The sequence below is a fragment of the Zingiber officinale genome, chromosome 2A, assembly GCF_018446385.1.
Source record: "Zingiber officinale cultivar Zhangliang chromosome 2A, Zo_v1.1, whole genome shotgun sequence".
Classification (NCBI taxonomy): Eukaryota; Viridiplantae; Streptophyta; class Magnoliopsida; order Zingiberales; family Zingiberaceae; genus Zingiber; species Zingiber officinale.
This window is the reverse complement of record NC_055988.1, coordinates 153,962,269-153,976,455: the sequence shown is the minus strand read 5'-3', so window position 1 is coordinate 153,976,455 and position 14,187 is coordinate 153,962,269. Positions and strand designations below refer to the sequence as shown.

General features: G+C 42.8%; 1 protein-coding gene across 1 annotated transcript; it reads right to left on the bottom strand.

The window, feature by feature from the left end:
- Positions 1–12,573: 12,573 nt before the first annotated feature.
- Positions 12,574–13,979, bottom strand: LOC122042822 (homeobox-leucine zipper protein HOX19-like). Its single transcript, XM_042603148.1, has 3 exons — positions 13,272–13,979; positions 13,122–13,201; positions 12,574–13,051 (listed from the first exon to the last, which is right to left on the bottom strand). The coding sequence occupies exons 1-3, from the start codon at positions 13,650–13,652 to the stop codon at positions 12,748–12,750; spliced, it is 765 nt and encodes a 254-aa protein (XP_042459082.1). The 5' UTR covers positions 13,653–13,979; the 3' UTR covers positions 12,574–12,747.
- Positions 13,980–14,187: the final 208 nt, after the last annotated feature.

The following is a 14,187-nucleotide window of genomic DNA, read 5'->3' as shown; positions in this document are numbered from 1 at the left end:
GCTAGATGCTTTACTTCAGGATTGGATATTCTATCTCTTGCCATGTGTATATATGTTCATAGAGATGCATATCTATAGTGCTCTACTCTACTGGATTAGTTGCTTTACATGTGTGATACATGCTCTTGGATTCATGATACTTACATCATTGTTATATGTGATGTCTTTGGATTTATGCTGTTTATATCATGGTTATATATATGTGTTTACCTTTTGGGCACACACATATACGGAGGAGGCTATGTTCAGGTATGACATACTGTAGCCGCATGCACCATATTGCATGATTGCATGCTGGGCGATTGACGACTCCATTATTGTTGAGCTCGTCAGCCGGCTACATGGACCCGCACACAACGTGTTCACTGCATGGGTAGTGGCACAGCACTCGGGGTGTGTAGGTAGATTGCTCTGTAGCGCCGGGGCGCTCATGGGTAGCACGATACAGCGGGGTTACAGCCGGGATCCCTCCCCGTCATTGTGTACCGGGAGATGAGAGCATTGCGCTCCCTCACTATGTTTGAGGCAGGAGGATAGGTGTACTCCGACAGCATCCCGTCCACTCGGTCACTCATCAGGGGTAGTGACGGCAGAGTGCACGGTTGTCACAGCCCTACCCACTCGGTCTCACCATTGCGTGTGAGACGGCTGAGCATGGCAGTAGGGGTGACCAGGACATGTCATTTGCATCATATGCACAGATTGCATTATTTATGATTGATGCATTTTGGTGATTGCATATGATTGACATGCATACAGGTTATATGCTTTTGCTCTGACTATTTTTATCTGTGTATGTTCACAGTCAGTTGCACAAGCCTCGCAGGTGAGTACAGTTTATTTCAGTTATGCACTTCTTATATTCTTGCAGTAGATTGTATTGCCTGCTTATTGTTGGTTACTACAGTTTATTTAGTCTTGCATACCTGTTATACTTAGGAGACTGTACTATATAGATTGTATGGTTAGAGAACTGTACTACTGATCCTATGATTTAGGAGACTGTACCTTAGGTTTTTACTGGTGGATATATATTGTTGTACATGTCTATTGGTTTACCAGCTGAGTTCTTTGAACTCACCCCGTTGTTACTATTTTTTTCAGGTTGAGGCCGTCAGGAGAGATTCCAGTCGCTAGCCCCTTTGTCGCGAGGATTTTCTTTGTCGGATTTGTTCTGCCTTTGCATCTTAAATACTTGTATTGTGGACATTGAACATTCGGGTTTACTACTATTGTTTTCCGCTGCAGATATTTTCATTACTTCGTGGATTTGGTTTTCTTCGATGTAGTGAAGTAGGATGTGTACATATATTTTCGAGATTTTATATCGTCTTTCCTTATTAAACTGCGTGATTGATTATATGTTGAATTATGTGGAATGTTGATATAAACTGCGTGGCTTGTTCTTTTGTATTGTATTATTCCGGCCGCGTGTGGCCGAGGTATGGAGATATATGTATACTGAGCTTCATATTGTCCGCCGTACAGGGGAGATGCTGCCGAAATTTCTTCGGGCAGGGACTACCTGGGGGCGTGACAGGCCGACTCCCCCTCCTGGTATTCCTTGAGCGCGGCATGGGCGGCATCGCTGGTGGCTTGGAGCGCGGCCAAATCTCCGTCGAATCTTTGGAGATCCGCCGAGCGGCCCTCCTTCTCGGCGGCCAACAAGGCGTCCAAGTCTTTGATGCGTTGTTCCAACCCCCTGATCTCCACCTTCATACGGTCGATATCATTGATGGCCTGTTGCTTCCGAGTGGTCGCCGTTTTGAGCTCCTTCTCTCGTTGCTTGATCATCGTTTCGAGCCGAACGACTTTACTCGCCAAATCGTTAGCCCTTTTCCGTTCGGCGTCCAGCGATTTTTTGGCCTGCGCCAGAGCGGCAGCCGACTGCCCGTTACCCCCAACGGTTTTTTGTTTTTTCAACTCGTCCTCCAGCTCGGCCAATCGATTGCTAATAGCGATCTGCTCCACCCAGTTCTACCAACAAATGTCCACAGGTCAGAAACCTAATTCGAATATGCAAATAAAGAAAAGGAGAGCATACCCCGGTGGCCTGTTGAAGGTTGCTATCGCCGAGCTGCCCGGGAGTCATCGTGGCTATGCGACGCCGAGCATTTGTCCAAGCTTGGGCAAGAGGGCCCGTCAGAGTAATCTGCTGCTCGGGGACCACTGGCCGATCAGCAGCAGCCATGTACGCCTCTGAGGGGAGGCGCAGAACGGTCTTTATCAAGTTTTGGCCGCTCGGCTTGCTCTGAGAAGCAACGACCTTATCGGGCGGCCCACCGGCAGAAGAGGAGGGAAGCTCACCCATACGCCTGATACGGCGCAAAGTTCTGGAAGGGCTGGACGGCGGCACCTCCGCGCTGGCCCTCGGAGAGCCCTGAGGAGTTGGGGTACTCTCGAGCGAAACCGTCCCGGATAGCACCGGTGCGCCCGCGCTCCGCTCGGGCAGTGGCTCATCAAGATTAGCGCTCCGCTCGGGCAGTGGCTCATCAAGGTTAGAGGTAGGGGCAGAGGCAGGGGCAGATTCTGGTCTTCGGCGCTTCCGAGTGCGTAGCGGCACATCATCGGCCGAACGGCCCCCTACCTCAGCCTCGGGAGGAGGTTCCAGGTCACCCGCGGCCTCATTGTGAAAGGCAGGGACATCTGAGGCTTCGGGGACAGTGGGCGCCCCCTCACTTTCTCCACCGGTCGGATCGGATGGAGCAAGGCCCCGCTCGGCGGCCTCCTTGTTCGTCACCTCCTCAATCTGAGCAGCTTTCAGTTTGAGCTTCTCGGTAGCCTTGGCACGCCACATGACTTCCGCTGCAGAAACAAAAAATAAATCAGTTAGAACAAAACAAATGAGAAGACAAGGAAACTTACTCATGCTGTAGGGTAGATCGGCGGGGATAGAAGACAAGCCGAATATATACATTACTCCCGGAAGGAGCATCTCGTCAATATGATAGCGCTGACTGACTAGCCGCTCGGCTGCATGGAGATAGTCCGCGTCACCTCTAAACTTGCCGAGCTCCGGTTGCGCGGGCATAGCCGTCTGCCACTTGGTGCGGAAAGTCGGCCGCTCGGGAAAACGTATATAGAAAAAATGCTCCTTCCAATGTTTGTTGGAGCTCGGCATATGATCAAAAAGCACGAAGCCTATCCTAGACTGGAAAACAAAGGTACCCCACTCGGCTTGCTTGGGATAGTAAAAGTAGTGGAATATTTTTGGGTCCAAGGGGATGTTGTTCAGCTTAAACAAAACTACCACTCCGCTCAGCAGCCTAATAGAGTTGGGAACTACCTGGCCGAGCGGAATGCGGAAATAGTTGCAAACTTCTAAGAAAAATTTGTGAGGTGGAAAACGCAGTCCGGCCAGAAATTGGTCTCGGAAGAAAAGCACTGTGCCGGACGGCGGTTCATGAGGCCGAGAGGCTGGTGTGGCTAACACTATTTGGTGGTCGGTCGGCAGGTCATAAGTCCGGACGAGGCGCAAGGCGTCTTCCTCATCAAAACGGCTCTCCATGGTCGTGTACCACAGACCTGGAGCGCCGCCAGTCGACTGTGAAGTGCTAGTCATGGTCAAGGGACGAGAATATAGGATGTCGAGGGAAGGGATGAGCAAAGAATGGAGCAGAAGCCGATTGAAGGAAACAGGTAACAAAAAGAAGAAAGCGCTGGGAACAAGAGAGAAGGCCTTACAAACAAAGAAGATGATCGACGAAGGGCCGAGGTTTGCCGAAGAGTTGAGGGGCGAGAATGCCGGAGGAGAATGAAGCAGCGAGGCGGCGGCGGAAGCGGAGCCGCAGGCTTTATATTGCCGCCCGGAAGCAACCTCCACCGTCCGATCCAGGTCGTCAATATCGAGATTGTCATCGGATTGTCCGTTTCAAACGGCGGCTGTCCCATCGGAAGTGACGTAACCGCCATACTCTGACAAATGCACGGTCGCCACGTGTTTGCCGGTTACTAGCCGCATTTAATGAGCTCTCCTTACCGTGCGCAGAGCACGTGATGGGTAGTGTGGGAGAACAACGGATATCGATTCCCAGAAAATATAAGGCATGGACAAAGTGTCGCCGGACAGACAGATATCGCCGCACGGAGGAGCATCTTTATGCCTGGCTCAGGCAGATCGGCAGTCCAGTCAGTCGGACTTTGCCTCCTTCGACTAGACTCGAGAGGAAGGCAAGTGATCCGGCGGTAAAAATCCGGAACCCCATAAGAAGTCAACGCTGAGGGGAGGTCAAAGGGTCCAGTGGCTCGCCGGAAAAGGGCGAGCCGACCGGACTCAGAAGAAAGGGAAATCTGGTAGTAAAAGGCACCCTGGTAGGGACCAGGGGTCCGACGCTCAAATAAAGCAGTGCGTAATAACCGAGCGGAAGGAGGTGCCGCCCGGACGGCGCAAAGAATCAAGGTCGTCCGGACGACGTCCATCGCCCGCTCGGCGGGCCAGGTACCCCAGTCAGAATAGCCGTCAAGTCGTATGGCTGTGCCATACTTCTAGTCTGACAACGGGTGGTCCTGCCGTCCCATCAAAGAACATGCTCGGACTGTGGCAGCATGGTGTCAGGTAAGCTCTCTGACAAGTGCATACCGTGGTATGGGTTGCTGACACGTACGCACCTCGGTGGGCGTGCATCAGTTCCTTCTCCGTCTTATATAAAGAGGCTATTACTTCGCCGAAGGTACGCAGAATACGAATTTGGCAGCCACTTTCTCCACCACTTTCCTGACTTGAGCGTCGGAGGACCGTCGCCGGGACACCCCTCCCGGCTCGGTTTTGTTGCAGGTTCGCCGGAGCACTTGAGGATCCAGCAGAGAGCGCTGCGTGCCCAGCGTCCACTGACTCTTGATTCGGACAGGATCAATATACATTAGTTTTTATATTTGTAATTAACATCTCCTCTGAAGAGTTAACATAAAACTTAGACTCGAAAGTTCACTAAGTTCTCAATCATGATCTACAATCCTAATGTTGCATTATTATAAATTTAATTTCAAAAGTTACAACAAAAAAATATCAATTAATTTTAGATGACAATCACTCAAATTCTTCCAGCCTAAAACTACCACATAACTTAAAATATATCTCAATAAATCCTAAATAAATATATGCAGACAAACATATATTAAAATAAACTAACATCCAAGTTTATATTTCATGCTTGTATTCAAACACAAATAAAACATAAATACATTACATATTCCATATTATATTTATGTGAAACTTCGAAATAAACATACATAATCACCGTTCATCGTCCTACGGAAAATTTAATTTCTTTTTTTTGCACATGTTAGTTATCATTATGATCATTCTTTTTAAGAGTCTGTTTGATGGAGCGAACTTCACGAGATGAGTACTAAAAGAATTTATTCTCAAAGAAAATGACTTCTTCATCTCGAGTTCAATCTCTTTCCTCCATCTCATAATTAATGATAATTTTACCGTATCAAGGTAGATCGGTGATTCCCTTTAGTTAAGTATTTCATCAATTGTGCTCTTCCAACATCCAAATAGAGAATCTCTTAGAATTTAAATTATATAATCATATTCAAAATAATGACCCAAACGCACAAGATATAAATGTTTCTCTTCGCAAATTTTAAGATGTTGTGGTAGGGTGTGTATGTGATCCATTTTACAATGTTTAAACATATGTAATTTTACTATTCATTTTGGGGCTCTTTGAGCTTTAGTTGCTCCTCGGAAGATACTAAGAGTGTGTTTAATTCTAATCATATCCATACTACGAGAAAAAATATATTAGATTAGGCACAAAGCAAACTATAATATTTAACATTCAAGATAATAATTTTAAAGTATCACAACAACATCTCATTCTCAATTTTATTGGCTAATTTTCTTTAGATATTAAACACAAGAAACTCTTATTACGGATCACATTAACTAAAAAAATGATATTCATAATTATATTAAACAATCACAAACTCATTTCAGAATTCAATTACGAAATACACAGTCCAACTATATTGTTTTAAAAACTTTTAAATACCAATTTTTTAAAAAACTTTTAAATACCAATTTTTTTCAAAAATATTATTGGACCGATTATGCATATCATTTTATAACTGTGAAATATTAGATTCTAGGAATATCTCTTAATATTTAAAACAGTAGATAAAAAAAAATAAAATGGTAGACTTATGTATATTAGATCTGAAAATATAGTACCGCTTGAGACATATGAGATTAAAAACAAAAATGGTGCATCCTTGCTCAATTTTTTAAACATGCACGATAAGCCAAAAATTTATTATATTTTAATTTCTTACAAATTCTTTTAAGAAATAATAGGTGGACTCTATTTTTAAAATGGTTGTTCACCGCTTGGGGAAAATGTACGTGTTTGACATTGAACAAACTTCCTTACATGCATCTCTTATGTCAGACACAGATCATGTCTCCCACTTTCTCTCTTTTTATCTATAATGATGAAATGAAAAAAAAAAAACACCATAAGCATCCATTCCATCTGAAGTTTGGACAAGATGAAAAACAAACTATTAGCTAGAAATTCAACTAAAACTTGGCTGATACTGATGACAAAAAGTTAATTAGAAAATCAAATAAAAAAATGTCATTCAATTTAGGATTATTCATAGTTGATTTATTGACCTTCCTTACAATGATAATAATACCTCAATGATCTAATACCGATCAGAACAGAAAGTGATCAATTCTTAGAATCTAAATGCTTAATAATTATAGTATTTTGATTTGCCAAATTGAAATGAAGTCACGGCATTTTCATAAGAAAAATGAGAACTATTATTCTTTTGTCCATCCCACTTTCCTTTAATATATTCTTATATGTGTATGATTATGTGGGATTAAGGAGGTTAAGAAAAAAAATAATCATTATCTCCTAACATTTAAATATAATATTTGAATTTATCTTAATTAGAGGTCAATCTTTATGAGCAACCTATTTAATTATTATATATTTCTTACATTATCAATCAACTCTGAGAACAACTATCAACGGTGGTGGGATGAAGACTTGTTTTTTTTTATTTTAGATTGGAGTAATTACATTCAAGTGATAGCATGATTAGCTTAGAATCCTTGATTTATTTATATTTTTTTTCATATGAATGATAAATTCGTAATTGGTATTGTTGTGCGCAGGTGACATGAAAGATTTTCCTTATAGTAAATATTATTTCTAAGGTAATATAACATAAGATTAAGATATTCTTAAAAATGTCCCGTAGTATTAACTTTACTATTATCCAATTACATTGAATGGATTAGTTACACAAACACAAACTCGGTACTAAAAATTTTCGATATATATCAAAATTTTCAATATATTGTATCGATATCGAAATTTAACATTAAACGATATGAAATTTAATTATACCGAAAATTCGATATTCTAAATTTTTGATATACTGAAATTTTGATACGGTATCGGTATAATTTTTTTATACCAAATATTTCGGTACAATATACGGTATAAATTTTGATAAATTTCACTATACCACCCATAGTTTGAAAAGCATTAAGGGATAAAGTTGAGTCAAAATCCTACTTCTTAGATGTCCAAAATCTAATGGAAATCAGACTAGTTATCGCATGAGTCCATTTACCTTTATATTCTATGGCGGAGAGTTGTCAACTAAGAAAGGTGAAAAGAAAATCTTTAAATTCTGAATTGGTATAAGACTCGGGAGTTGGGATACTTGCTACAGTGAACAAATAACTTAGATGCTGAACAATCAGATGAAGACTAATATCTAAAATACACGTGAATAGATATCTACATACAATCGCTAAAAGGGCAATTCTATCATATAGGATACCAAGAGGAAATACATGTTTATCTTGAGTCTTGACAATTTACACACTGCATTCTTGAACCAGACATAGAGAAAGCTGTAAAGCAGATTCAAAGTCACACAAGTCGAATTCTTGATGAACACAGCCAGACAAGTTATCGTTCTGAAGCTTCAATCAATCTCAGCAAGTGGCAATTTGCAAAGAACTGCATAATTACCTCCATTGTGCAAGTGAAGGTCATGCAAAATTTAAAGCCAATTTGAAGTCAAATGCAGCTTAAGTTCTTGATGTACACAACCAAGACAAGTGTATAATATTGAAGTTTCAAATCAACTTAAGTGCCACTCAGCAAAGAAGAGCTGCTTATTTACCTCCATCGTGAAGGTGGAGGTAATCAAGCAAAGCAGCTCTAAAATAAGACTTGAAGTGAAACACAGCTTAAATTCTTGGTTAACAAAGTCAAACAAGTTATAATTTTGAGGCTTCAATCAATCGCAGCAAGTAGCATTGTGCAAGCAAGCTCTAAATCAGATTCGTAGTCAAACACAACCTAAAGTCTCGATGAACACAACCAGAAAAGTGTATAACTTTGAAGCTTCGATCAATTTCAGAAAGTAGCATTGTGCAAGTGGAATAATTCCAGCGTCATTCATATTATCAAATAACATGACCTAAATTTGCAGGACAGTAAACAATTCGAGCTAGACAAAACATCGAACACCTGAGAGGCAACCACGAAGGAAGCACGACGCATACAGTGACCAAACCGACAGACGAGGGCGTTACCGGGCGGCCGATGCGACTCATCCGGAAGCGGTGGCCGGAGCATCACCTTCAACCGGCGGCGGAGGCGGCTCCACCGACGAGACAAGGGTCCAGTCGGGGGGTAGAACAGGGAGAGGAGGGTATGCGGTGGGCCCCTTGCGCTTGATGTCCCAGGGCTGCGTCTTCTTCGGCCTCGTTTTCATGTGGTGCGACGTCGCTTTTTTCTGCGGCCGCGAGGAGCACTCCACCACCGACGGCGATCCCCTGTCGCCCCCTCCGTACGACGGAGAAAAAGATGATGGCTTGGGGTTCGCGCAAGGAACTCGGACCGCGTTCGCCAGCATCACCGCCATGGATGCCATTTCCTTCCATCGACCAAGCGGCCTCGCGGCCACAAGTAGGGGATGAGTCTCGCTTCCGGTGTACCTACAGCTGGAATGTGCTATCCAGCACCTCATAGCCAATTCCGACACGTGACGATTGGAGAAGACTTCCTTAGTTTAATGATCATGAACCGGCGGAACAATTCTCGAGCCGGCTGGAGAGGGCAACGGTTTCGGGCTTCTTCTTTGCTGCTTCTCGATCATGAAAGAAATCGATACCTCTGATAAGCTGAACGATCATTTCACTGAATCACTTCTTCATTTGCAGCATTATCAATATATGTACGTAGTAGAAAGTTTGCTAGCTGATAAGCTGAACGATCCGTTTCATCTTTTCTTAGTTTGCAGCGTTAATCTTGATCATGTACTCGGCCGAGCGGGGTACTCGCTTGGCTTGGCTTCTGCACGTTGTTCTCTCTTGAGCTCGGATCTTTGACTGCTCCCCATGTCGAGGGCGACGGTGGATCAGATCCTTTCTCCCGGTAGGAGAATACTTCACCCGATTGGACGATGCCCTATACGCATTGACCGTCTTGACTTTGACCTCCACCGTGATCGTAGGGTGAGACCCCTCCTCATCACTGCATCATATACTAAGAATCTTTTTTTCTTTCTTTCATCCAACTATTATCATTCAATAATAACATATTAAAATATATATATATATATATATATATATTATAATTAGTTTAAATAAAAGAATAATTCTCAAAAATAAACAAATAGTATCATATTTGTAGTTATTGACAAAAAAAAAAAAGCTTTAATCCTTTATATCAAAAAATTTTTAGTAATTGATAATCATTCTTGAATCAAGGGATTTATCTTTATCGATTTTTATTTCAGTTGAATTTATAACTATTTGAATTGTATAATCTCTAATTACTAATATTGGTAATCGACCCAATGCAATTTTATATATATATATATATATATATAATTGTTATCCATAGACCTGTCCTTAGGAAGAAAAAAATGAAATCGATTCGGGATGTCCTTGGGAATATATGAAGTCTAGGTTTGTGATCGAGACTAAGATAATGTCAAAATCCTTTATTGAGAAAGGGTGCCGACGAATAGGGTCGAGCTAGAGATGAAGTCTGATCTGAAAAGGAGTATGAGATTGAGGAAGAGTCTAAGATTAAGAGGCAATCTAAGACTGAGAAAGAGTCTAAGATTAAGGAAGAGTCTGAGATTAAGAGGCAATTTGAGACTAAGATAGATTCTGTCGCCGAGACTGAGATGGAGTTAATTTGTCGTTGAGACTAAGATGAAATTTGTTGCTGAGAGTGACATATGACCAGTGGTTTATCCTTTGATCGAACTTAAACATCGTGGATGAACCTGAGATTGAGGGAGAGTCTGAGATTGAGAAATAGTTTAAGACTAAGATGAAATTTATAGCCAAGACTAAGATGAAATCTCTCACCCAAGATGTTGGAATTTGTTGTCAAGATTGAGATATGGCTAGTGGTTTATCCTTTGATCAGACTTGAATAATAGTGTACTTTCAATTAAGTATGAGTCTCATTTGAGCGGAGTTACTTGGATCAGGTATAACCTATCTGACAAATCAGTATGACTCTTGATCTGTGGGACACATAGCTGGAAGAGGCCCCGCATCAATCGTTAACGGTGCTTAATCTTTGCTCTGATATTGGGATTCCATGGCGTTGAAATAAGTGGGTCATATATGTTAGCATGAACATATACATACACTCATCTTTAAGCTCAAATTGGACAATGACTTATCAGTAGAGTTCATCGTGAAGGCCTGAGGTAGTATGTTCGATCCAAAATAAACTAGTACATATTGTATCTGATAAATTTGTTCCACCACCCAAAATATGTGGAATCTAATCTGAAAGTTTTTTTTAGCCAGAACCAAACCAGTCTATTACCACAAGTCCTGTTCTCTCATATATATATATATACATAATCAAGTTGTCTATATAATTGAACTTGTTGGGTCAGGACTGGTGGAGTTGAAGTCTATAATCACGAAATAGCTTCTGTTCGATCCTCATGAATCTTCAGTTTGACCAACAACTTAATATTTGACATTCTAATTTAGTCTTATACACGCAATTATAGACTACTCGAGTCAAGTTAAGTATGCTGAATTATATGTTGAGCAAGCCAAATAAGTAGTGTTTTCATTAGTCCTGTCCAATCGCGATTTGCAGTGAGTTCAAAGCCGAGTTACCTTCAATCCATTCCGTCTATCTCAAATGCAATCCAACGAACTAAATCTTTAATGAAGATCCTCTCCACTTAATCTCAATTCGACTGACTTCCTCCTGCCTGCAGCCGACAGACCTCACCACCCCATCACGTTACTAGAAAGAAAAACCCCACCCTAATTAATCGCAACAGTTGACCTTGCTTCCCTCTTTTGATCGATCGAGAGTAAAAGATAAAAAAAAGCACGGGCTAAGTGCACTCGACCTAACTATGGAGTGCTGGATTAATTTGTGTGTATACGCAGGAAGCATCATTGGTAGCTTACGCCACCATGCATGTCACGAGCGAGTGAGCTATCACTATCCTTGTGTTCACCGATAACTCATTTATTCCTTGCTTTCCCCGCAAGCTTTACTTCATTGCTTTGAATTCACAGACATAACCTCGTGTGCAATCTCAACGAAATTGGATTCAGACATATACACATCATGTCTACTTGTGTGTCCCTCCCATACTAGCTAGCTATCCTTCTCCACGTAACCAGTTCCCAATATTTATAAATATTAGGAGCACTGGAGCAGTCAGTCACTGTGCTCGGGACCAAGATCATACTAATCAAAATTTTAAGAACAATCACATATAAAAAGATTTAAATCATCCGATCTTGAAGTCCACACGAATTCAATTCAACCCTGTTATTCATGTGGTGTCCAATAGACGTTAGCTCCTCCGTCACATGAATGTTGACTAATCTCGCCAACTAGCTAGATCTTGCGGGAAATGAGTAATCATTGACAGTGCTGAGATTTGGATGGCTCTCGAGATTGATTCATAAGAAAGTAAAAACAACAAGGGCCCACCAAAAAAAACAGATTAAGATTCGAGAATGGTGGTGAAGTTCGATACTCATCCAAATTTTGAGATTTAGTTTGGACTTTTGTCGCTCAGTGCTCCCTAATTGTGTTCCATTAGGCAGTTAGACATCGACCGGTTGGAATAATATATATAAATCGTTGGCCCTGCACTAAAGTCGCCGAACACTCCATGTGTGCCTTACACAATCATGGCAAAATCAAAGCTTAAATACGCTTTATGTCATGATTACTGGCAGCTTTATTTAAATATCTAGCAAGATAAATGTAAAGATTATGATTGCCTCACCTAATTTTTTAAAAGAGTGTGTGTGTGTGTATGCATCAATTACTCACTCACCTTAATGAGATCTTTCTTTTATCTTCTTCACCAATCATTCCTCCTTAGCTTCCCTTCAATTTACCGACAATATCACGTGTGCTATTTGCCTATTTCTATCCCCCCTGCCACCGCCACCTTGTCCCTCCCAAACTAAGAAAAACGTGTAATGATCAGTTGAGTTCTAAGTATGTTCTTGAAATGAGAATTGTGTTATTATATTTATACACGTACTGAGAACAGAGCAAACACAGGACGACCGAGCAATCCAGGAGTAAGTGAACTTGGTAAATAATAAACATATATATATATATATATATATATCAACTACATTCTGTCCTGATCACAACAATTTCTCCCAAGCCCAAGATGAAAAGAGAGGGTGTGGGTCAACTACCGCTAATGAATTAATACTTCCCCTGATCGATTAATTCAACACGTCGTGGAGTGGATGAAAGGATTACTACTAAATAACTGGGCCTTCGGAGCCACCGCCAGCGGCTCGCCGGCCCCGCCCTTGCTCTCGGGGACGATGGCCTTGCAGGAGGGGCACACGGAAAGGGTGGCTGCCGGGAATTGCATGTAGACTGCCGGAGGCGGAGGCGGCGGCGGCGATGGCAATTTTAGGGACTTCAGCTCCTGCAGCTCCCTGTGCAGTCGCCGGTTCTCGTCGGTCAGCGATTCGCAGCACCGCTTTAAGAACTCACAGTCGACCTCCGTCTGCTTCAGCTTCGTCCTGCGGTTGATCAGTTGGTTAGGTAATCATTCAAACGCGCTTAGAACGCTCTAGATTATCAGAGAGGAACCTTGCTCTTCTGTTCTGGAACCAGACCTCCACCTGCCGCGGCCGCAGGTTTAATTGCTTCGACAGGGCATGCTTCTGTTTCTGCTCGTTACAGAATCAGGGAGGGAGTGTGAGCTGGGGTTAAATATGCCACAAAATTAACTATACTTACGGGATTCAGGGTGCTCTGCTCCTTGAAGCGGTCCTCCAACATGGCCGACTGCTCCTTGGTGAGCCTCAGCTTCTTCTTCCCTCCGCCGTCACTGTCCACGTAAGCAGCACCCTCCCCGTCTGTAAATTTCTTCTCCTTTTTGACCTCCGGCGATGGTTCGCGGGCTGCAGAGTAGGACGAAATGGCGCTGTGTGGCGGAGACGCTGCCCTGTTCTCCCTGCCGTCGCCCGAGAGGCTCAGGGCAAGCGGCGGACGTTTGCGGTTGCCGCCGCTTCCCGTGACGGCCAAGCCGAGGGCAAGGCTGGTGTCGCAGACATCGGCCTCCAGACTGACAGCGTCGTTCATGCTCTGCTTTCTTTGCGAAGACGGGGATGGCTTCATCAAGGATTAGAATTTGGAGATTTATAGACAGAAGAAAAAGAAAAAGAAAAAGAAAAAAAAAAGGAAATGCGGCATGAATTGGGGAGGTTGACAAACGGAGGAAAGGAAAGGAAATGAAATGAAATGAAAGGAAAAGGAGTAATTATCGAGGGGAAAGCAACGAGCAAGGCGTGATGTTGGCTTGCCTCCCTTTCGCCTTGAGATCCCTCTTCAATTCCTTCCTCGTCGTGACATTTATTAATTCTCAATTTTTGTAGCTAGTTTATACAAACATGCATCATAAATGGAATGAAAGAAACTTTGGTGCCGTGGCACACATGGCGTGTTTGGTTCCTTCATGGCATCGGAGTGGTTGCACTCCGGTGGATGTGGCCGCCTCACGTGCCTTGTGCCGGGCCTTTATTGGGCTGAGGGACGGTGGCAGTGAGGTGGACACGAGGGCTAATTGGTCAGTAAATAATTAATGACGCCATGGCCTCCTCCCTCCGCGCGTGCCACACTAGTTCGCAAGGCCGAAAACCAACCCCTCATCGAG

Excerpts from the sequence above, each read along its gene's own strand:
- LOC122042822 (XM_042603148.1), bottom strand. The coding sequence starts at position 13,652 with ATGAAGCCATCCCCGTCTTCGCAAAGAAAGCAGAGCATGAACGACGCT. Across the intron at positions 13,202-13,271 it reads AGCAGAGCACCCTGAATCCC|AAACAGAAGCATGCCCTGTC; the intron begins GTAAGTATAGTT and ends TGTAACGAGCAG. Across the intron at positions 13,052-13,121 it reads TTCCAGAACAGAAGAGCAAG|GACGAAGCTGAAGCAGACGG; the intron begins GTTCCTCTCTGA and ends GATCAACCGCAG.